This window comes from Gopherus evgoodei, chromosome 1, assembly GCF_007399415.2.
Source record: "Gopherus evgoodei ecotype Sinaloan lineage chromosome 1, rGopEvg1_v1.p, whole genome shotgun sequence".
NCBI lineage: Eukaryota > Metazoa > Chordata > Testudines > Testudinidae > Gopherus > Gopherus evgoodei.
The window spans coordinates 188,716,598-188,738,299 of record NC_044322.1 but is presented as its reverse complement, the minus strand read 5'-3'; the positions used below and the strand labels follow the sequence as shown (position 1 = coordinate 188,738,299).

The 21,702-nt window shown below is 45.5% G+C and overlaps 1 protein-coding gene across 1 annotated transcript in view; it reads right to left on the bottom strand.

Annotated features, from left to right (window-relative positions):
- The window catches only part of PDZK1 (PDZ domain containing 1), a 368,881-nt gene that overhangs the window by 2,915 nt on the left and 344,264 nt on the right, over positions 1-21,702 (bottom strand). The window contains exons 3-8 of the mRNA XM_030580583.1: positions 7,944-8,155; positions 7,368-7,611; positions 6,274-6,410; positions 3,802-3,997; positions 2,818-3,014; positions 453-647 (exon numbers count right to left, since the gene is read on the bottom strand). Of these exons, the coding sequence (XP_030436443.1) occupies positions 453-647; positions 2,818-3,014; positions 3,802-3,997; positions 6,274-6,410; positions 7,368-7,611; positions 7,944-8,155 (1,181 nt within the window). The remainder of the gene's footprint in view (positions 1-452; positions 648-2,817; positions 3,015-3,801; positions 3,998-6,273; positions 6,411-7,367; positions 7,612-7,943; positions 8,156-21,702) is intronic.

Sequence of the window (21,702 nt, the reverse complement as noted above, 5' to 3'; positions counted from 1 at the left end):
AGCAGAGAATGGTTTGTCGTATTTTACATTTGTATAGTGTCTTGTGGATCTCTGATCCCTTACATATATTATTATATTCAATACAACACCCCTGTGAGTTAGATAAGTATTAAAGAAGAAGAGAAAATAGAGACAAAAGTTTGCAATTTACCCCAAAAGTTTTGCAGAGCTAGGAATATATCCGAGGTCTCCTCAGTCCCACTCCTGTACCTTAATCACAAGACCATCCTTTCTCCTCTAGGGGTATGAATTCATGCTGAGTTCAAGGACTAAAACTCCATCAGTCAAGAGCACATAGGACAGACCTTGCCTTTTTGTTACATATGGCTTAGAGTGACTTGCTCTGAGTGCAGTCACAGCACAGAAGGAAGGGAATGGATGTCTAACTGTAGCCCAGACTCTCCCTTCTGGTGTCTCGTGCTTCTCTCAGGCTAAAAGCCCTAGGTTAGTACCTCTTTGATGAACTGCATGGGCATATTCTTGGTTGCATTCAAACGGAAGCCGAATCCATTAGGACCCTTCACCAGCCTGCAGATTTTGGGCTTGTGATTAACCTCTTGCTCAGCATGTGAGGTCGGCTCTTCCTCTGCTTCGGCTGGAAAAGAAACTTGTCTTTCCTGGTAGTACAAACATGGGGAAACTTGAGCCTGAAAGACCAAAAGCAAAGGAAAGAGTTTATATGAATGTAAAAACTCCTACAGAAAAATCTGTCTAAACTAAGGCTGTCAGTTAATGGTAGATAACTCACACGATTCATCTGTTTTAATCGCATTGTTAAACAATAGAATACCAATTGAAATGTATTAAATATTTTTGGATGTTTTTCTACATTTTCAAATATATTAATTTCAGTTACAATACAGAATACAAAGTGTACACTGCTCACATTTTTTATTACAAATAATTTATTAATAAATTAAATAAAATAATTTATTACAATAAAATGATAAAAAGTTGTATTTTTAGATTCACCTCATGCAAGTATTGTAGTGCAATCTCTTTATCGTGAAAGTGTAATTTACAAATGTAGATTTTTTGTTACATAACCGCACTCAAAAACAAAAGAATGTAAAACTTTAGAGCCTACAAGTCCACTCTGTCCTACTTCTCATTCACCAATTGCTAAGACAAACAAGTTTGTTTACATTTACGGGAGATAATGCTGCCCACTTCTTATTTACAATGTCACATGAAAGTGAGAACAGATGTTCACATGGCAATTTTGTAGCCAGCATTGCAAGGTATTTACATGCCAGATATGCTAAACATTTGTATGCCCCTTCATGCTTCAGCCATCATTCCAGAGGACATGCAAGTGTTAATTAAATTTGTGACTGAACTCCTTGGGGGAGAATTGTATGTCTCCAGCTCTGTTTTACCTGCATTCTGCCATATGTTTCATGTTATAATAGTCTCGGATGATGACTCAGCACATGTTCTTAAAATGAACACTTTCACTGCAGATTTCACAAAACGCAAAGAAGGTACTAATGTGAGATTTATAAAGATAGCACAGCACTTGACCCAAAGTTTAAGAATCTGAAGTGCCATCCAAAATCTGAGAGGGACGAGGTGTGGAGCATGCTTTCAGAAGTCTTAGAAGAGCAACACTGATGCAGAAACTACACAACCCAAACCACTAAAAAAAAAAAAAAATCAACCTTCTGCTGGTGGCATCTGACTCAGATGATGAAAATGAACATGTGTCAATCTGCACTGCTTTGGATTGTTATTGAGCAGAACCTGTCATCAGGATGGATGCATGTCCTCTGGAATGGTGGTTGAAGCCTGAAGGGACATACAACTCTAGTGCATCTGGCATGTAAATATCATGCAATGCTTGCTACAGAAGTGCCACGAGAACACCTGTCCTCTCTTTCAGGTGACATTGTGAACAAGAAGCTGGCAGCATTATCTCCTGCAAATGTAAATCAACTTGTTTGTCTGAGCAATTGGCTGAACAGGGAATAGGACTGAGTGGACTTGTAGGCTCTAAAGTTTGACATTGTTTAGTTTTTGAATTCAGTTATTTTTTGTGCATAATTCTATATTTGTAAGCTCATCTTTCATGATAGAGATTGCACTACAGTACTTGTATTAAGTGAATTGAAAAATACTATATCTTTTGTTTTTTACAGTGCAAATATTTGTAATAAAAATAAATACAACGTGAGCACCGTATACTTTGTATTGTGTGTTATAATTGAAACCAGTGTGTTTGAAAATGTAGAAAACATCCAAAAATATTTAAATGTATTCTGTTATTGTTCAACAGTGCTATTAATCGCGCAGTTACTTTTTTTAATCACGCGGTTAATCTTTTTAAGTGCTTGACAGCCATAGTCTAACATCTTGTTGCGTTTGAAATCTTTACAACAGTCAGGATAGGTCCCACCTGTGAATTCTACGTGCTTATTAAAACCTGTTCAGTGATGGAGGTAGAAAGTTGCAACATGGGCACAAATGTGAGCAGGGATTTCTCCTCTAATTCATATAGGAAACTGCTTGGTAGTTGCAATTGGTTAATTTGTTGGTCTGTGCACTGGCCTGCTCAAATCTGGTATTGTTTCAGTAGTATATAGGAAGGTCTAGGGCAAGAGTAAATTGGAAAGTTTAGTGACATACTGCAGAAGTCTCTGCTGAGGGAGACAGACATGAGCCCATTTCAGACATTCGCAATAGCAAGTACTTGAATAAGGGCTATTAAAAAGCCTTTGAAATGGTGCTTTTTTCAGAATGGACCCACTATTTCATTGCTGCCTATGTCTTATCTAGTGAGGAGCTATACAAGCCCAACCCCAGCCTGCATTGCCTTACCAGTTTATACATGGTGTCTGTCTGCTTATCCACCACCAGCAACGTGGTCTTTTCCCCACACCTCTTAATCTTCTCCACCACGGTGTCATGATCCAGTGCCTCCACTGACTCCCCATTTACAGCCACCAGGATATCATTGTCCTTTAGACCCGCCTTCGCTGCTGGGCTACCAGAATCAATGTCCTTAATTAAATGACCTGATATCAAAAAATAAATAAATACAGGCCTAGTTCAAATAGAGAAAAGCAGTTGTTCATGGGATGTTTGGTTTGGATGATAAAAGATATTTAAGATGGTAGAAACTCATTCTCTGATTTCAGGTTGAAATAAGCTTCCTGATTTAGCTAATTCTGGAGTAACCCTAGCGCATATCTAGATCTCCTTCCAAGTGACTTGAATACAGGTTCCCTTTCCCCTGAACAAGACACATGGAAGTTGTGGTTTACTCTGAGGCAAGAGGCGGGGGAGTTTAAGCCTACTTAAAATTGAGCGCTTCATGATTTTGGTGAACCCAGTTGTGAGGGAGCAACCAAGGGTCCCTTTGAAGCCATTCAGATAAGCCAGGGTTCTGTTGTGAAAAACCATCAGACATTACCCTGGACACGTTGCTGATCCTCAAAAACGTGGGATTGGAGGCTGCCACAAATGGAGATTATGGGAGCTGGACTGTAGTGGGTGAGGAGGGCCACGAGCAGCACAGTGGAATGTTCCACCTCAGATTGGAAGGTTTGAAGGAGATTCATAGATTCCAAGGCCGGGAGGGACCATTTGGGATCATCTAGTCTGGCCGCCTGTATTAAACAGGCTATAGATTGGAGGTACCTGGCTCTGGTGAGCTGTGTTTGGGCGGGGACTGGGTTGGCAGCAAGATAGGAAATGACCTTTCCAAGATGAGCAGTAGGCACTGGAGAGTAGGAGTCCTACAGGCCCCATAAAAGCTCTCTACAGAGCACATAGGGGCCTGGCTGATGGCTGGGTTCTCACCGTTACCATTTTGTTCCGCCCTCAGGAAAAACCCATAGCCATTGTCTCCTTTCTCGAGCTCCACAAGTCGGGGTTTATGGGGAAGCAATTTCAGGCTGGCTGTCTCTCTTTTCAGCATCATCTGGTGGTTGCTGTAATACTGGTCAGTTTCATTATCTGATAGCAGAAACACAACATGGTTCCCAGACTTCTTCACCTGCAACGACACACACAATCTCAAACACAGGCCTTCGAGTGGAGTGTGTGGGCTGTGGAGAGCGTTATGTTGGCAGGTTCTTTGATGTACAACGGTGGGCTGTCAGGGGCGACTCTATGTATTTTGCCACTCCAAGAACGGCAGTCAGTCAGCTTTCAGCGGCATGCCTGCGGGATGTCTGCCAGTCCCACGCCTTTGGCGTAGCCACCGCCGAATTGCCGCCAAAACTGCAGGCATGCCGCCGAAGGTAGCCTGACTGCCACCCTCATGGTGACCCAGGCACACGCTTGGAGTTCTGGTGCCTGGAGCCACCCCTATGGGCTGTAGGGTCTATACAGGCTAGGTTGTTGGATGGTGCTCCAATATGTGCACCCATGTGCTGCCTATATGACTGTAGACAGCCGCACCTACCACAAGTTGCTATAACATTCAGCTGTGACTGCTCTGGAGCTACTTCCAATCCCCCTACGTTCCCATACCCTAACTTTGTGTTTTTTGTCTCCTCTCATACCTTGTTTCTCTACTCCCATTCTTCTCTCCATCTTCACTCAAAACCTGCATGTTTCTTCTCCTTATAAAAAGTATTGCAACAATAGTACAGAACACAAGTACTGCAGTTTTTCATAGTTAATAGAGTGATGTGGATCATTATAGTGAATTGCTTCGCAAACTTATTTTATCGCCCCCCCCTTCTTTGTGTCTGTAGTAGTTTGTGTTCTCCCCCCATGTACATATACTGCCACTCAGTGGCAGAGCGGAGAGCAGCAACTGCTGTTTGGGTGCTCAGCTCTGAAGGCAGCACTGTGCCAGCAGCAGCAGCACAGAAGTAAGGGTGTCAATGTGAAAAGAGAAATTCAGCAATATCACTTTTCACAGCAGATTTAGCGCCCAATTGCCACCCTTGTTTCTGCGCTGCCACTCGGGGGTTGACAGCCACCTCCAGGTATGGGATTGGGACAGTGGGGAGGAGAGCCTGAACCCATGCTGTCTCCCAGTGAGGGACTGGGGCAGGGGTGAGTGGAGGGAAGGGAAAAGAGAGGAGAGGAGAGCCCAAGCCCAGGAGGTGGAGCTCCTGTTGTCTCTGCCTCCCAGGAGTGCATGGCCCTTCTGCATGAGCCCCAGCCACTCAGGACTGGCAGCCAGAATGCTTTAAAAAAATAAATAAACCCAAAACAAAAACACACAGCTCGCTTCTCCCTTGACACATTCTCATGCCTCCCTTGGGAGTTTGAGAACTGCAGTGAAATGCTGTAGGATTTGTAGTTTGGATAGTGGTACTCTGAAAGCTTTTCTAGCTCAAGCTGCTTCATAGTCATACTATGTTTGAATGCTTATAGCCTCAGCATGTGTGATTTTAACCAAAGAGACTAATGGAAAAGTCACATGTTCTTTTCTTTCTATCCTTATCTCTGATGCTACCCTCAGTGGATCAGTGTTTGGTTTGATCTCTCAAACTACATTAATTATTTTCCCTAACACCAAGTAGATCTTTAAACTACCATCACCACAAATAGGAATATACCAGTTGTTGAGAGGATGTGGCAGAAGGACATTTCATGATCAGAAATGCAGGCTTTCTTGCACACTTCGTTTGCTCTGGGCCCCTTTTACTGGCAGCTAGGTTACATTATTTGGCTCTGATCGAGTCTGTAAACTGCACTGTTAAAATTTGTTTTGTGTTTCTTAGCAGGAGGGAATCCCATTTCCTGGAAATCCTCCTTTTTGTAACTATCCAGATCTTCACATCAAACCCTTCTTCAGCTAAATCACAGAGCACAAACTGCTGTGATTTCCAGTCTTACCATCCTATACCAGAAAGATTTCCCATTGTACTGGACTCCATCCCAGACGTGCTGATTTCATCCTCCTGGGCACCAGAAAGGTTTTCAGAATTCTTAGTACTGTGCCACCATTTATTTAATCAGGCTTATGGCAACAGTATAGTTGTGGTGCTTACACCATTCGGGCCTGACTTGAGGGCAGTATTCTTCCAAAGCAAGCTTATGGTGTCTGGTGGAAGTCTGTCCCTGACTTTCAAGATCAGCCAATCTTTTCAGCAGCCTTGCACTCCAGCTACCCTGACCCATCCAAGAAACAAAGCCAAAGTAGCAACATATTTTGTGACTGAAGTGTTGCTGATAATGTACGGTATTGACCTCAGCCTCTTCACCTGCTCTGTGAATGCATTCAAACAGTGTTGACATTGCTGCCCAGTAGCCTCAGGCGGAGGAACTGGCCTTAAATGAAGGAAGAAGAGGAGTCATGCTAGTAGATACCTTTTCAACGACTTCCTCATGTTTGTCGTTTTCCACATTCTTCCCATTCACTTCGATCAGGCGGTCATTATGTTGGACTCCTGCTTTTGCAGCCACTCCTTGTGGGGACAAGCCTACGATGAAGACACCCTTCTGACCTAGAACAGGTGAGAGAACTTACTACACAGAGCAGGCCACTGGCACATGCCTTCACCGGTTGCCAAGCAAATTCCATGCTGATGTAAGGTGCTGTAGTGACAGCCCTGAAGACCAACGGGCTCTGTTTATCCATAGAAAAGATACAGTGACAGCACAAGTTTTTTCTACCGAGCCACACCTGTGTGCCTCATCCTGGCCCTGGAGGGATAACCTCTAGAGAGGGGAGGGAACTTCATCATCTATGGCCTAAACAGCCTCTCTGCTGAGACTGCCCAAGGCACCAATTATGGTGGCTTGGTTGACTGGTACTACTAATGAAAATGGAGTTACTTTCTAAAGTTTGAATTGGTTAAGACCCACTTTTATTGTTTGTTGTGGCTTATCCACATGTCAGAGTTTCTTGTGTTTGAAAGACTTCCAAATTTCATCCCTGGGTTAGTCTAGTGCACAATGTTATTTATATTGTGCTAGCACCCTCCATGAGCTAGGCACTTTCCAAACAGAGAGACAGTACGGGTCTACAGAAGCCTACCCATTCTTTTGCCTAGCATTTTGGAAAGGGCAAGTATGGAGAGGGTTCAAAAGAAAAATTTTCTTAGTGCAGTTTTGTACTTTCCATGTGAACACATCTCGATCAGAAGAGGCTCTTTGCCTTTTGCACACTGTGTCATCCTTTGCTTCAGCCCCTTTCACATGGTTGTCTTCAGATAAGCTCCAGAACCCCGAGGGCTGGTTCCCATGGTAATTCAAAGGAGGTATCTGGGACTTTGAGCAATCATTTGTAGGGCGCTTCTGGCATCTGAGGAGGGCTTGGTGCAAATGGTTTTAGCAAGTCTGCTTCCACAGCTGACAGAAAATAGAACAGGCTGGGTGAAGAACCAACTCCCATCCCCACTCCTAACCAGAAGAAATGTGCCCTTGGGAAATTGCCTACTACCTACACCCATTGTTCTCACCAACTGTGGTTTTCAAGGAGAAGTCATAACTCTTTCTCTCCTTCACAAGGTAGCAGAGCCGAGGCTGTGGAACGGGAGTTGTCACTCCATTTGTCACTGGCGGCTGCTCCTTTTGCTCCTGGGTTGTCTGCTTCTGACCCAACTCTTCAAAGTTCACCCCTTCTTTCTCTGCCTTTTCATAGGATGCCTCATCCAGAATGAGGACAGTTACAGAATTCCCACTCCTTTTGACCAGCTCCACTACCTGCAATAGATAGAATGAGCTTGGAGGTAGTAATGTCAGAAGAGCATCCAGATGGCTGATACAAATTCCCCCCTCTGGAGCACAGCACATGCGAGCTCTGCAGCTTCCACTGCCCTTAGTATTTCATCAAGGATCTTTTCCCCTTTGCTCAAGCTCCAGTGAAGCCAATATGTGAGGTACAAATGATCCTGTGAGCTCAGTTATTCAGCTCTCAGATTTTCCAGCGGAAGTTACTGTGAGGAGTGGCAGGTGAAGGTTTGCTGAACTGAATACTGAAAATGGGGCTGAGGTTTTGAGAAATGTCTGGGACCACAAAATATAGTTAGACTTACCTGTGCATGCTCTTCCTTATCCACAAATAACCCATTGACCCTCAGGATTCTGTCTCCATCGTTCAGGCCGGCCCTATCAGCTGGACTGCCCTCCTCCACGTTCCGGATGAGGTGACCCAATTTGTTTTTCTCAATGCGCAGGTAGAATCCATAACTCTCCCCCTCTTGTTTGGTCACTATGCATTCTCGAGGATGGAGAGCAGAGGTCATTTCTGCCAAGCAGAATGGAAAAGGGGTATGTGTAAAAACAGGACCAGGAAAAGGAAGTATGTCCTCTTTAAATATTGTGATAGACCGAGGCCAGCTGGGAACAGCAGAGTAGTAGAAGGGAGATATACTGGCCACTGGATAAGCAGTTTTCTGTTCCCTGAGTGGCCAGAGCAGGGGCTGCTCCAGGCTAATGAGAACACCTGACTTCAATTAACCTGCTAAGAGTCTGGTGAGGCGAGAGAGTCGCTCTCGTAGGTAGGCAGACCTGAGCAGCTGAAAAGGAGGCCACCCAGGAGGGAGAAGCACCCGAGTCTGACCCCCACCCTAATGCCTCTGAATCAGTAGAGGCAACAGAGACTGGACCCCTAGATCTTGGGCAGATTAGCCCTGGGAGAGGAAATTTTGGACGGGACCAGCCATATGATAACAAGGAGGTGACCAAAATAGATGGGGTCCCTGTGGAAGGGAAGACCCAGGGGCCAGGACCCTACTTCATAATGAAGAAGGATCACTTATACTGGGTTGCACCAGTACAGGGACAGAAGGTACAGCAGAGCCTAGTACCTCAAAAACACCAGAACGCTGTATTAAGTCTTGCCCATAGTCATCTGTTTGGGGGGCACTTGGGGGTAGAGAAGATCCTGGCACGAGTCCTACAACGGCTCTTCTGGCTTGGAGTACATGAAGAAGTGCAGAGGTACTGTGCGTCCTGCCCAGAGTGTCAGCTGCACAGTCCCCGTCCCCACTTGAGTGCACCTTTAGTACCCCTTCCCATCATAGAGGTCCCCTTCAAGCGAATAGCCATGGACCTAGTGGGACCCTGGAGAAGACAGTTTGGGGCCACCAGTTTATACTTGTTGTTTTGGACTATGCTACTCGCTACCCAGAAGCTGCCCCCCTGCAGAACACAGCCTTTAAAACAATAGCAAAAGAGCGGGTGGGGATCTCTGCCTGAATGTAGCTACCAAAGGAAATATTAACAGACCAAGGAACCCATTTATGTCGAAGCTAAGGAAGGACCTCTGTACGCTGCTCCATATACATACCTTGAGAACTTCAGTCTATCATCCGCAGACTGATGGATTGGTAGACAGGTTTAACTGAACCCTCAAGGCTATGATACGGAAGGTGGTAAGTCGGGACGGGAAGGACTGGGATATCCTACTACCTTACCCTATGTTCGCTATCCGGGAGGTACCTCAGGCTTCAACTGGACTTTCCCTCATTTGAGCTGTTATATGGGCGCAGCCTCCGAGGCATCCTGGACATAGCCAAGGAAATTTGGGAGGAGGAACCCAATGAGGGGAAGAACATAATAGAGCATGTGCTACAGATGAGGGACCAGATAGCCCGGGCCACTCCCATAGTGAGGGAGCACCTAGAGAAGGCCCAAGAGGCCCAGCAAACTTACTACAACCATCAAGCCAAGGTTCGTTAGTTTCAGCCTGGTGACTGAGTAATGGTACTGGTACCCACAGGCGAAAGTAAGCTGTTGGCCCAGTGGCAAGGGCCCTATAAAATAGTTGAACCAGTAGGGGAAGTAAATTACAAGGTGCGACAACTGGGACATCAAAAACTAGAGCAGATATATTATGTCAACCTTCTGAAACCCTGGCAACCCAAGAGGCATGCACAGTGTTTCGGGAAGACCTGCACCCAGGGAACAAAAACCCTGAACAGGTGAGGGTGTCTCCTGATCTAACGACAGCCCAGAAGAAAGAGGTAACTGAGATGATCGCCCAATATCAAGATGTATTCTGAACAAAGCCAGGTCGCAGAACTGGGACATATCGCCACATCGTCATGAACCCTGGGGCCAGAGTAACAATGAGGCCCTACTGGGTGCCAGCAGCCAAAAGCAAGGAAATATAAGCGGAAGTCAGGAAAATGCTGGAGATGGGGATCATTGAAGAATCTCAGTCAGTGGTCCAGCCCAATAGTGTTGGTGCCCAAACCTGATGGCATCATGAGGTTCTGCAATGACTTCCATTGACTAAATGAGATATCCCAGTTTAATGCCTACCCTATACCCCGCATAGACTAATTAGTGGACCGTCTGGGGAATGCCCGGTACTTAATGACCCTAGACTTGACAAAGGGGTACTGGCAGATTCCCCTAGCTGAAGATGCAAAGGAGAAGACGGCGTTCTCTACACCAGAGGGTCTTTTCTAGTATATGGGCCTTCCTTTTGGAGTACATGGGGCCCCAGCTGCCTTTCAGCGCCTCATGGATAAGTTACTACTCCCCCATGCCAGATATGCTGCGGCCTACTTGGATGAAGTACCCAGACTGGGAAACTCACTTGAAGAAGGTGGAGGTGGTCCTTGATAACTTCAGGCGAGCTGGCCTGATGGCAAACCCTGTTAAGCATGCTATGGGGTTCACAGAGGCCAAATATCTTGGCTACGTGATAGGAAAAGGTCTGGTAAAACCTCAAATGAACAAGTTAGAGGCCATCCAAAATTGGCCACTACCAAGTAGTAAGAAGCAAGTCTGAGCATTCCTAGGGGTGGTGGGAGTATTACCGGCATTTCCTCCCCCATTTTGCCACAAGGGCAAGACCTCTAACAGACTCTAGTGAAGGCCCGTGGTCCAAATCCAGTCAGATGGTCCGACGGGGGAAGTAGCCCAGGGAGTTGTAGCTGTTGCGCAGCTGTACCAGGAGGCACTCTAGACAGCTGCAGTCCACAGGGCCCTGGGCTGGAACCCGGAGTAGAGGACAGGCCCAGGTTCCCCCTAAACCTCCCAACTTTTGATCAAACACAGGAGGAATTGACCTGGACTGTGGCTTCTACCAGAGGGGAAGGTCTCTGGGCTGTTTCCCGACCCACAGGGTGAATCTGTGAGGCGAGCAAATCCACCAATAAGTGGAGGAACTTTGTCACAATATGCACTGGGTAGGTCATTTGAGCCAAAGTGTTTTTAACAAAGATAACAAAAGAAGAAAATGCTTTTGTCTTTCATCTCAGATGAAGGTGGTGTCTGCCTCTTGCTAAGAGACTGACTCAAGGCAGAATGCCAGAGAGAGAACTTGTCTGCTGTGGAAAATAAGATGAGAAAGCTACTCAGGGTCTATTCCAGAACTGAGCCTCATGGGAGAGAAACCATAATGCAGATTAAGCTGACAGGTGTTGCCAGTGGTAAAGAAAATTGAGGTGTGGCTAAAATGGAATTCCTAGAAGAGGGCAAGATTAAGAAAGAAACAGGTAGCTTTGAGCAAAGTGACCCTTCTTAGTATTTTTGGCTAAATAGAATTAAGTTGGAACAAAAGAGGTTTTTATTTGAGTCATTAATTGGTCAAAGAGACTGTTGGGGAAAATATTACTCCTGTGGGAATTGTGCGCCATTACATAATGCAGAGTTTTGCAGAAATTAATATCATGTGTGCACAATGTCCTTCCTCCACAGAAATGGACTGTAGTGCTGCTAGCTGCCACTATGGGCCACTGGACTCAGCAGAGCACAGCTTGCACATAGAAGACACTGCTGGGGGAGGGAGAGGGAGCTAAGGGTTCATGGAAGCTGCAGTTCCCAGCATGGCCTGAGGGAAGGAGAGAGTGGCGCGGTGCAAGCCTGGGACAGAGGATCAAGTTGTTTCTCCCTCTGAATCTCTGTGGGGAAGGGAGTCGGGTGTTGACGAGGGGGGGGGGGGGCTGCAGCTGGCCTCTGGGGGGAGAGGGGGTGCGGGTATCTGGGCTGGGTGGGGACCATGGTTGGACTCTGCAGAGGAGACAGTTCGGGTGTATTGGCTGGGGGACCCCTGCAGGTGGGCTCTGTGTGGGAGGGGTTGTGAGTGTCTGGAAACAGGAACTGGGTTGTCATAGGGGTTTCTTCAACTCTCTACTCTTGGGGGAATTTTTGTATGTGTCTGTATTGTTACAGACATACTTGTTGACAGGTATTTTAAAATAAATTACCAAAATTAATGAAAATGGAGTGATTATGTAGTGCTATTTTGGCAAATAAAACTTGCAGAATTTTAAAATTCTGCATGCAGATTTTTTTTTTGGCGCAGAATCGCCCCCAGGAGTAAAAATATTAAAGAAATTAAGGGAGCCTAGCTTGCCATATCAGCCTGTAGCTACTGATCTCTTCTAATTACTGTACAAAGCCCTTTTTTCTGGCTAAGTTCAGTGTCTGTCTCTATATCCCCAACCCCTTCCACACAGAATGAAATGTGTACTTCCCTCCTTTTGCATAAGCGGTTAAATTCTCTCTTGACTCATTTGTGCTGAGTCTGGAGTGTAGGGTGACCAGATGAGAGGAAGAAAATATCAGGACACATGGGGGGGGGGGGGAGGGGGAGGTCTACCGGCAGAGGGAAAAAAAATCGGGACAAACACTTATATATCGGGACGGTCCCGATTTTATCGGGACATCTACTCTCCCTTCTGGAGTGAGACCAAGGGAGTTATTGGTTGGTCCCTTTGAAAATGAAGCCAGTCCCACCTATTGAATAAAAATATTTGAGATAGGATGGGCTGAGGGTCCTTTAGCTCTGATAGAGTTCTTCATACTCAGACTTCAGGTGCAGAGAACTAGAGATAGGCATTGCTATTGTAGATGTTTCTACTGTAAATGAGGGGAGGAAAGCAGATGCCAAGGAAAGAATCTGGATTTACTAAATGTTTTGAATCCCTTCTGGCCTAATCTACACTTAAAACTTCTACTTGCATAGCTGTGTTGGTCAGGAGTGTGCAAACCCACCTTCCCAGCTGATAAAACCCCCAGTGTACATGCAGTTATGCTGATGGAAGAGGGCTTTGGTCAGCATAGCTAATGTCATTCAGGAGGCAGTCGTAAACCAGTAGAAAAACTCCTGTTGTTGTATGTCTACAGGAGGAAGCTATGCTAGCATAGAGGTAGCCTCACTGGTTTTGCTGCTGGTTGTTTGAGCAGAAATGTCTAGATAATATGCTTATCCCACAATCTTAACCTGCCTTCTCAGGCACCAAAGATCTCAGCTCACTACCTATCTAACTGCCAGAGCTTCCAGCTTCTCACTCTGCTGACCTCTACAGTACAGTGATGCATAATTAGCAGAAAAACTGTGACACCCCTTGGAGGAAATTGGATATCTTGAAGGAATTTGAAAAAAGTGTAGAAATAGCAGGCTATGTTCATTATTTTCCATTTATTTCATTGAAAAACTCAATTTTTAAGTGTTATGTTAAATGATGCTGAATTTCCAGTTTGCTGCCCCAACGTGCCACACACACCAGGGGATTTCTGTGCAGAATTTAGGGCAAGCTGCCTGTGCAGCAGATGGGGCCTTTCGTGTATCACTACAAGGTGGGATGGAACTCTGTTCTTTTGGGTGCCTGATCATTATAAAATGCACATCAAGGGAGAGTTTAATACATGGAAAATAAGGTGTGTGACTTCACTTTGGGTAACAGGACCAAGGAGAGCCAGTTTCACTGTTTCAACAGCTCCTGTAAAGAACTGTGCTAATATGTGTAGGAGTTGCAGGGCTTAACTAGGACATCTTTCTCTGAGTGGCTTTTCAGAAGTCTGTGCAATGATGTTGTTAATGACCTATAGCCCTTTGAATGGGCTTTTGGCTGCTTACCACCACTAAGAGAGAAATCTGTTAAATGACCAAGGCAAGCTGTGAGGCAGAGATTACCCATTAATCACAGCCCAGGCAATTAAAGTCCATGTGATCACCTACTGTAAAGTTTTACATGTCTGTCTCACTACAGCTGTCTGTTACTCAAATTGCCCCAGGTTCCTGACCCTGTGAATCACTTTCTGTGACCCCCCACAGGATACCAGCCTAGGTCCACAGAGTCCATGAGCTGCTTCGTGGCTAGTGAGAATCATCAAATAATAAATAACAAATAATAAATCATCAAATAAATAAAGTTTATAGAGGAATAGGCCCATGTCACAGGGATGATCTGGCCTGGGACTCTGTGGGTCCGGAGATCATTAAAAAGACAATATTTCCAAGAAGCATTGACAAAATTTGTCCAAGATCCCATTAATACCAGAGAAGTCCTAGCTGCAGACATGTCCCTCCAAATTGTTCACTATTGCTATCCCCCTGGAGGGGGATGGACAGACAGACTTGCACACACCACTCTTGTCAATCGGGTTGTATTCTGGAAGAGCTATTCCTGGTTAACTCCTTGTGTGGACCTTCTCATTCTGGAATAAGAGTCCCTTATTCAAAGCTATTTAACAAATTCAGAATAAGGTACTCTGTGTGAGAATGCCCACACAGAGTTAATCAGGAAGTTAATCTGCTTTCAATTCATACTAGATTTTATTGTAGATTAATTTTCATGTGTAAACAAGCCTTAAAACAATCCCCCTTCCCTTTTTAAAAAAAAAAAAAAAAAAGATGGTTGTGCCTTTAGTGAAGAGGCATAGATGGGTCAGGTCAACTGGTATATTGAAGGTCAGAGGGGCACAGATGTGTTATGGAAGCTGAAGGAAGATACCGGAAGGTTTGGTATCTTGGAGCCCCACCCATTGATCAGACAGCTGGAAGGATTTAATGTGCTGCAATACCTCAAACTTTGCTCGGAACATATCCACAAAAGAGAAATTAAGACTGAAGTAAATTCTGTTGTAGCAGGTGCATCCTTTCCTAGTATCTAGAGAGACTTTTATACCTAGACCTGATTTGGAAAATTTCTCCTGGCAGAGCGTCTTCAGGCCATCCCAAATACAGCTCCTCTGTAGGTAGAGAATAGGAGCCCTCAGCACATGATTTATCTGCTCTCCCTTTGAAAATTAAAGATTTGCCCTGATTCTAGCCACTATGCAGTTGTACTATGGCAAATCCTCAGTGTAGACAGGCAAAGCTACCATTTGTACTCATGGAGCTTACCTTGCTGGAAACCAGAGCAGGCTGCATTGGTGAAAATTGCAGCTCATAGCTGTTTGTCCTATGTTTTCTAGAGTTTACACCAGAGCCTGAAATAGAGGCAAATCCCGATGTAGACAAGGCCTAAGAAACATTCAGGTGCAGGGAAAGGCAGATGATGAACTCATGCAACCTCAGAGGGAAGTGGGGAAGCTAGCACAGGGCTCAGTGTTACTTCTCCTTTTGCTGCATAAAAGCTTTATGGGGAATGGGGGTAAAGCACCTAAAAGATAACCAGGATAGTAACTACTGGGATGTTTTGGGGGAAAGGGGATAGTTAATAAAGAAGGAAGTTCTTACCTGTGTCTGCGTAGAGCTGTTCCTTAGGGAATTCTCTCCAGCAGTCTCTCCTGTGGCTGTACCTGTAGGTACAGCTGGACTTTGATTGAGCAAAGGTTAATTTAAAAGATTATTTATTTAACTGAGTCTCATGCATGTGTTTACCTACTTGATAACCTGCTTGCAGAGGTGCAAATCACTTCTCCTTTCTCAGCAACTTTGAATTCTGCTGCGGTGTTTCATTGATCATGTACTCTCAAACTAAGACTTTCACGGGGGGAGCAGTTCCAAGATAAGCCTGATCTTTGCTCTTGGTGAGAGCTTTCCTCTGAGAGAGACAAGGGTTCCCAAGGAGCAGAGCCAAGACCTGCTCATCCGCTAGGAATGAGCATCTGCAGGCTCTGGTGACAGACAGGGACTCAGCTATTGGAAATAACGCTTGTGTTGCACCTCTGCTGGTTGTAGTCTCCAAATTAGTAACTGGCCTGGTTATAATGTGGTAAAATGGCGTTACGGGGTTCCATGTTTAATGCTGATTGTTTCCATAGCAAATTAGCCTGGTTTACAAGGAAAAGTAAATTTAAAAGACACATTTCCCTGTGTAAACTGACCAAATTTTGTATGGAATCAGTGAGGCATGATATCCATGTCTGTCATGGGCTAAAGAACAGGAACAAACAGTCCCAAGAGGGGTAGAGGTAGTGGAAGTGAAAGGCATGGAAATCTCAACCTGAATGTTTCATTAATATGATCTTTGCATATAGACAGGATGAATGTGGATATATATATATATACATATATGGAAATCTTCCTGCTGGACCTTGGGCATGGACTCCATGTGAGTTTGCAAGGCATGCTGAGGGTAGGAATTATTATTTGTATTACAATAGTATCTAGAGGCCCAGGGCCGGTGCAACCATTTAGGCGACCTAGGCAGTTGTCTAGGTCCCTGGCATTTGGGGGGTGCCATTTTCTTTTGCAGCAACCGTGGTGGCCGGATCTTTGGCTGCCCCGGTCACCGCTGGCATTTAGGTGGAGGGAGCTGGGGCAGGGGAGCGCGGGGAGGGCTGCCTGCAGCAAGTAAGTGGGGGGGGCTTCATGCAGGGGAACTCTCCGCCCCAGCTCACCCCTTCCCCGCCTCCTCCCCGAGCACACCGTGGCCACTTCACTTCTCCCACCTCCCAGGCTTGCAGCGCCTTAGCTGATTGGCGCCGCAAGCCTGGGAGGCGGGAGAATTGAAGCGCCCACAGCATGCTTGGGGTGCTCATGCGCGGAGCAGGGGTGAGCTGGGGCGGGGGGCGTGCCTCAGGGCGGAGAGTAGGGAGCTGCCACAAGGGGGCAGGCGCCTCAGCGCGGGGGGGGGGGGCCCGCAAGGTGGAAGTTTCGCCTAGGATGCAAAACAACCTTGCACTGGCCCTCTAGAGGCCCCAACAAAGATTGAAGCCCCACTGTGCTAGGTGCTCTACAGACACATAGCGAGATGGAGTCCCTGCCCCAAACAGCTTACAATGTAAACCAACATGAGTGACAAAGGGCGGCCAGGGACACAGAGGCAGAGAGGTGAAAAGCAACATGTCTGAGGTCACCCATGTGGAGGTGGGAATAGAACCCAAGTCTCTCATGTCCCAGTCTTTTCCACGGGTCAGGTGCTCCTCTAGGAGCAGCATGATATTTGGGTTATCTGTCAGGAGGTTTTGTTGGTTTTGATATTCACTAAGGGCCAGTTGGCTCAATGCTCTTGGTGGATACAGATAAGGCTGTAAGAGCCATATATTGTTTTGAGAACAGTATTTTGCGTATATAGAGCTGTCATAAACAGATAGTTAAGGGTTAATAGAACAGGAGTGCTTCATGTCTCTTTTGCCTATAAAGGGTTAACAAGTTCAGTGAGCCTGGCTGTCAATTGACCAGAGGACCAATCAGGGAACAGGATACTTTCAACTCTTGAGGGAGGGAAGGCTTTGTGTGTGCTGTTAGTTTTTTGGTTGTTGTTCACTCTGGGGGCTCAGAGGGACCAGACGTGCAACCAGGTTTCTCTCCAATCTCTCCGATACAGGCTCTTATAAGTTCAGAATAGTGAGTACTAGGTAGATAAAGCGAGTTAGGCTTATGTTTGTTTTCTTTATTTGCAAATGTGTATTTGGCTGGAAGGAGTTCAAATGTGTATTTGGCTGAAAGGATTTTAATTTGTACTTAAATACTTAGGCTGGGAGGGTATTCCCAGTGTCTATAGCTGAAAAGACCCTGTAACATATTCCATCTTAAATTTACAAAGATAATTTTTACTTTTTTTTCTTTCTTTAATTAAAAGCTTTTCTTATTTAAGAACATGATTGTTTTTTTATTCTGGTGAGACCCCAGGGGACTGGGTTTGGATTCACCAGGGAATTGGTGGGGAGAAAGGAGGGAAGGGGGAGAGAGAGAGATTAATTTCTGTCTGTGTTAGGATTACTTTCTCTCTCAGGGAGAATCTGGGAGGGGGAGAGAGAAGGAGGGGGGAAGGTGAATTTTCCTCTCTGTTTAAAGATTAAAGGAGTTTGAAATCACAGTGATCTTCCAGGGTAACCCAGGGAGGGGAAGCCTGGGAGAGGCAACGGTGAGGGAAAGGGTTTACTTTCCTTGTGTTAAGATCCAGAGGGACTGGGTCTTGGGGGTCCCCGGGCAAGGTTTTGGGGGGACCAGAGTGTAGCAGGCCCTGGAATTCCTGGTTGGTGGCAGCGCTACAAGTACTAAGCTGGTAATTGAGCTTAGAGGAATTCATGCTGGTACCCCATCTTTTGGATGCTAAGGTTCAGAGTGGGGGTTTATACCATGACAAGAGCAGTTTCAGAGGGGTCAGAATATGGGGTGTAGGCTCTGTGGATAGGTTGTGGAGGGCCAGGGCGGAGTTGAGGGAGGTAGTGTTAGGGGAGTGTCTAACAGTCGAGGGTGGGGGATTGGGATTCTCTTCTTTTGGTGGGTGAGTTAAAGGAAAATTTGGTAACTGGGAATGGGATGGGAATGATCTTTAGGTGTGAGTGTGGTGTATGTGGCCCTGCAGCTGGGCGGGAGAATGGGTGTGGGTGCATGAGTAATCGGGCAGTGAGGTCAGGGCAAGGGGCTTTGGGAAGGGATGAGTCAGCATTTGCAAGCGTATGGGCCAGATTAAAGAATGGGCAAGCTAGGCATGTGCCTAGGGCCCAATATGTGTTTGGGGAGAGAAGGGGGTCAACCTGAGTGTTGTTGTGACTCTGTGCATCAGATCACAATGCTACTCGCTCAGATTTGACCCTGCCACCCTTCCTTCATAGCAGAGGGGCCAAACCTGAATGGGCAGTGGTGTGGCCAGTGCTGCTGCTCCTTGCCACTGCTGGGGGGCTGGTTCCTGCACCAGACAACTGCTGGAGCTTGACTGCCATCCGGGCTCTGGATGGGGGGATTGGCTGAATTAATAGGGGTCATGTGATTGCCTGTAACACCTGGGCTTCATAGGGTATATCTAGGGTTGCCAATTTTGGTTGGACGTATTCCTGGAGGTTTCATCACATGATATAATCTTTAATTAAAGATTAATCTTTAATGCCTGAAGACTCCAGGACAATCCTGAAGGGCTGGCAACCCTCTGTGTCTACACAGCGAATGGCAGGGAGTCTCAGCACCTGGGTCTGCAGAGTTGGGCTCGTTACAATGTTAAAAATAGCCATGCAGATGTTGGAGCTCAGTCGGAACTTCGGCTCTGTAGCCTAGAGACGAGTGTGGGCTTCACGGGCCAAACCATAATGTCTGCACTGCTGTTTTTAGCACCATTACATGATCCTGAATCTGTTGTCCCAGACTTTTAGACTCTCAGCCATTTGCTGTGTAGATGCACCCATTAGAGGAACTGGGAGAACTGATTTTGGAGGAGGAACTGCAGTGAGCAAGTTGGACTCTTATGGAAGGCCCTGAAGTGGTGTCTGGGGACACCCCCTGGAATTAGAATCCTACCTCAGAGCAGGGAAGACTCAAAGATATCCCAAAGGAGTTGAGACTGTAAGGGGATTTCAAGGAAAGAGCTTGGGAGTCAGGGCTCTATCCCAGAGAGATTAAAAGATAGCCCAGAAGAGGACTGGGAACTGAACCCAGAGGGAGGCCCAAGAGGGGCCCAAGCTAGGTGAAAGAATGTTTTGTTTGTTTGGACTTTTGTTATCCCAGAAGGGAATTGAACTCTGAGTGTGACCCAGCTGGAGGGCTGAGCCACGTGAATCCCGGCCGAAGAAGACAGAAAACCCTCGTTCCATAGGTCAATTTATACTTGAGTATTTATAGATCTACTAAGTTTATCACTATGCTGTAAAATGTTTTAGAAGAGTTCTGTTATAAAAGAATAAAATTAAAAAAAGAATGGAGGCAGACAGTGCTTGCAGTGCCACATTCAGCCAGCAGGGAGAGGTACATATTTGGGGACTGACGTGTTGCTGATAATATATTGACCTCACCCTCCCCACCTGCACACCCTATGACAATCAGGCTTGTTTTCAAGCATATCTCTTCCATTATGGGTGCCAGATGTTTACTTAAAAAAAACAGAAAGTTGATATTCTCCTGTAATCACCTGTTTCCAAGAGCAGGAGCTCTAAGGGAAACACCAAGTATTGCATGACTTGTCAATACTGACACAGGACAGTTTAATACAATAATTCTAATATTTCATGACAAATTACATGCTCAGTTTAACAGTGACCATTTTATGGGGTCATTCTCCCCTTGGTTAATTCAGCTTTACCTAAATCTTGGATGTGGTGGCTTAGAGCCTGGGCACACTCCATTTATCGTGTTTCTTCCCATCTCAGTTGCCTCTGCCTGTTCGTGCACTCACATCTGCTAACATTTAGGTAATAACTTTAAAGCAAGCTTGTGTTTTCTCTACTCTTATTTGATCCTAACAGGTGGTGCTGGCAGATGTAGGCTCAGAGCAAATTCCCGGAAGCTTATCTGTGCCACCTAAACAGTCACCTATTTATTAGACCTTATTCCAGTTTTGTGTCACACACAAATGTTTTACAGGGATTGAAGGTGCATATTGTGGTGCCTTATTGATCTTAGGTTACAGGATCATATTTGCATGATGTGTTAAGAGAAAAACCTTTGTTTAACTAGAGTGTAGGGGCAATCCCAGGTTTTAATAAGTGTAAAGTAAGCCTATCCTTTAGCCGGTAAGTAAAAGAACTTTTAGAGCTTCTGTAACACCTCCATCCAAATTACATATAGTAACTATTATGTCCCTATCTTCAATGAAACTGAGGTCTGGAAGGGATAAATGACTTGCCCAAGGTCACAGAATGGGAGAGGAGAATCTGGGAACAGAATCCAAATTTTGTGAATCCTTGCCCTGTGCTCCAACCCAGTGGTCGTCAATGAAAGAGGTTATGAACAGGTGTCAAGGGGATCACAAACAACCTGTCATTACCATATTGCTAAGTGGATGGGGGATCGTGGTGTGCAAAAGGCTGAGAACTACTACTCTAACCACAAGCCAATGCTGCTGCCCTGTGAAACAGCCATTCTTCAGCACCAGGACTGAGGGTTACTTTGTTGCTGGCTCTTGAGCAAACCTGCAGTGTCACGTTATATACAACATAGGAATAGTGAGTAGGATTAGAGAAGTTATAGTACCTCTTGTATTTGGCAGTGGTGTGACTGCTACTGGAATACAGTTGTGATGTTGTGTGTGACGTTGCACCCCATAAGACTTCATGGTAATATGCTGATGAATATATATATATATGGTAGAACTGGAATATGTTTTATGCTACATATGCCATGTAACATATCTATGTAAAGGTTATGATCTACTGAATATATTCATCCTATTTGGCAGGGATTTGGAGCAATCAAATTTTTGAATTGCTCCGCTCCGGGTCCGCTCCAGCTCCAGTCAAAAACCTTCTGGTCTGTGCTCCAGCTCCGGGCGCTGCTCCAAAGCCCTACTATTTGTATGTATGTGTCATTGTGGTATTCGAAGTTATGGATATTGGCTATGTGTACTTGCTTGATTTCTAAGTAGATTTAGTAAAGCATTTGGTCAGCTTCTCGAGAAAGGAATGTGCAAATTAAGTGCCCAATCAAGAAACACTTAAAAGAACAATGAATCTTGGATCCACATAAGAAGTCTACTGGAGGACGTTCAGGGCAGCATGTAAACAATGGCTGCTGCCTGTAAAAACTGAGTCATGCATGGACATGTGACTTGTCCATGTGACTCCAAAACTCCATCTTGGAGCTGGACTTGGCATAGGAGAGAGGAGGGGGTCTCCATCCACAAGAGAGAGTCTATTTAAGCCCATGGAAGACCTCTCCATTTTGTCTTCAGCTGGCTAAAGAGAGAGCTTCTCCACCCCCCAGAATATCTGAAAGAAACTGGTGAATAATTT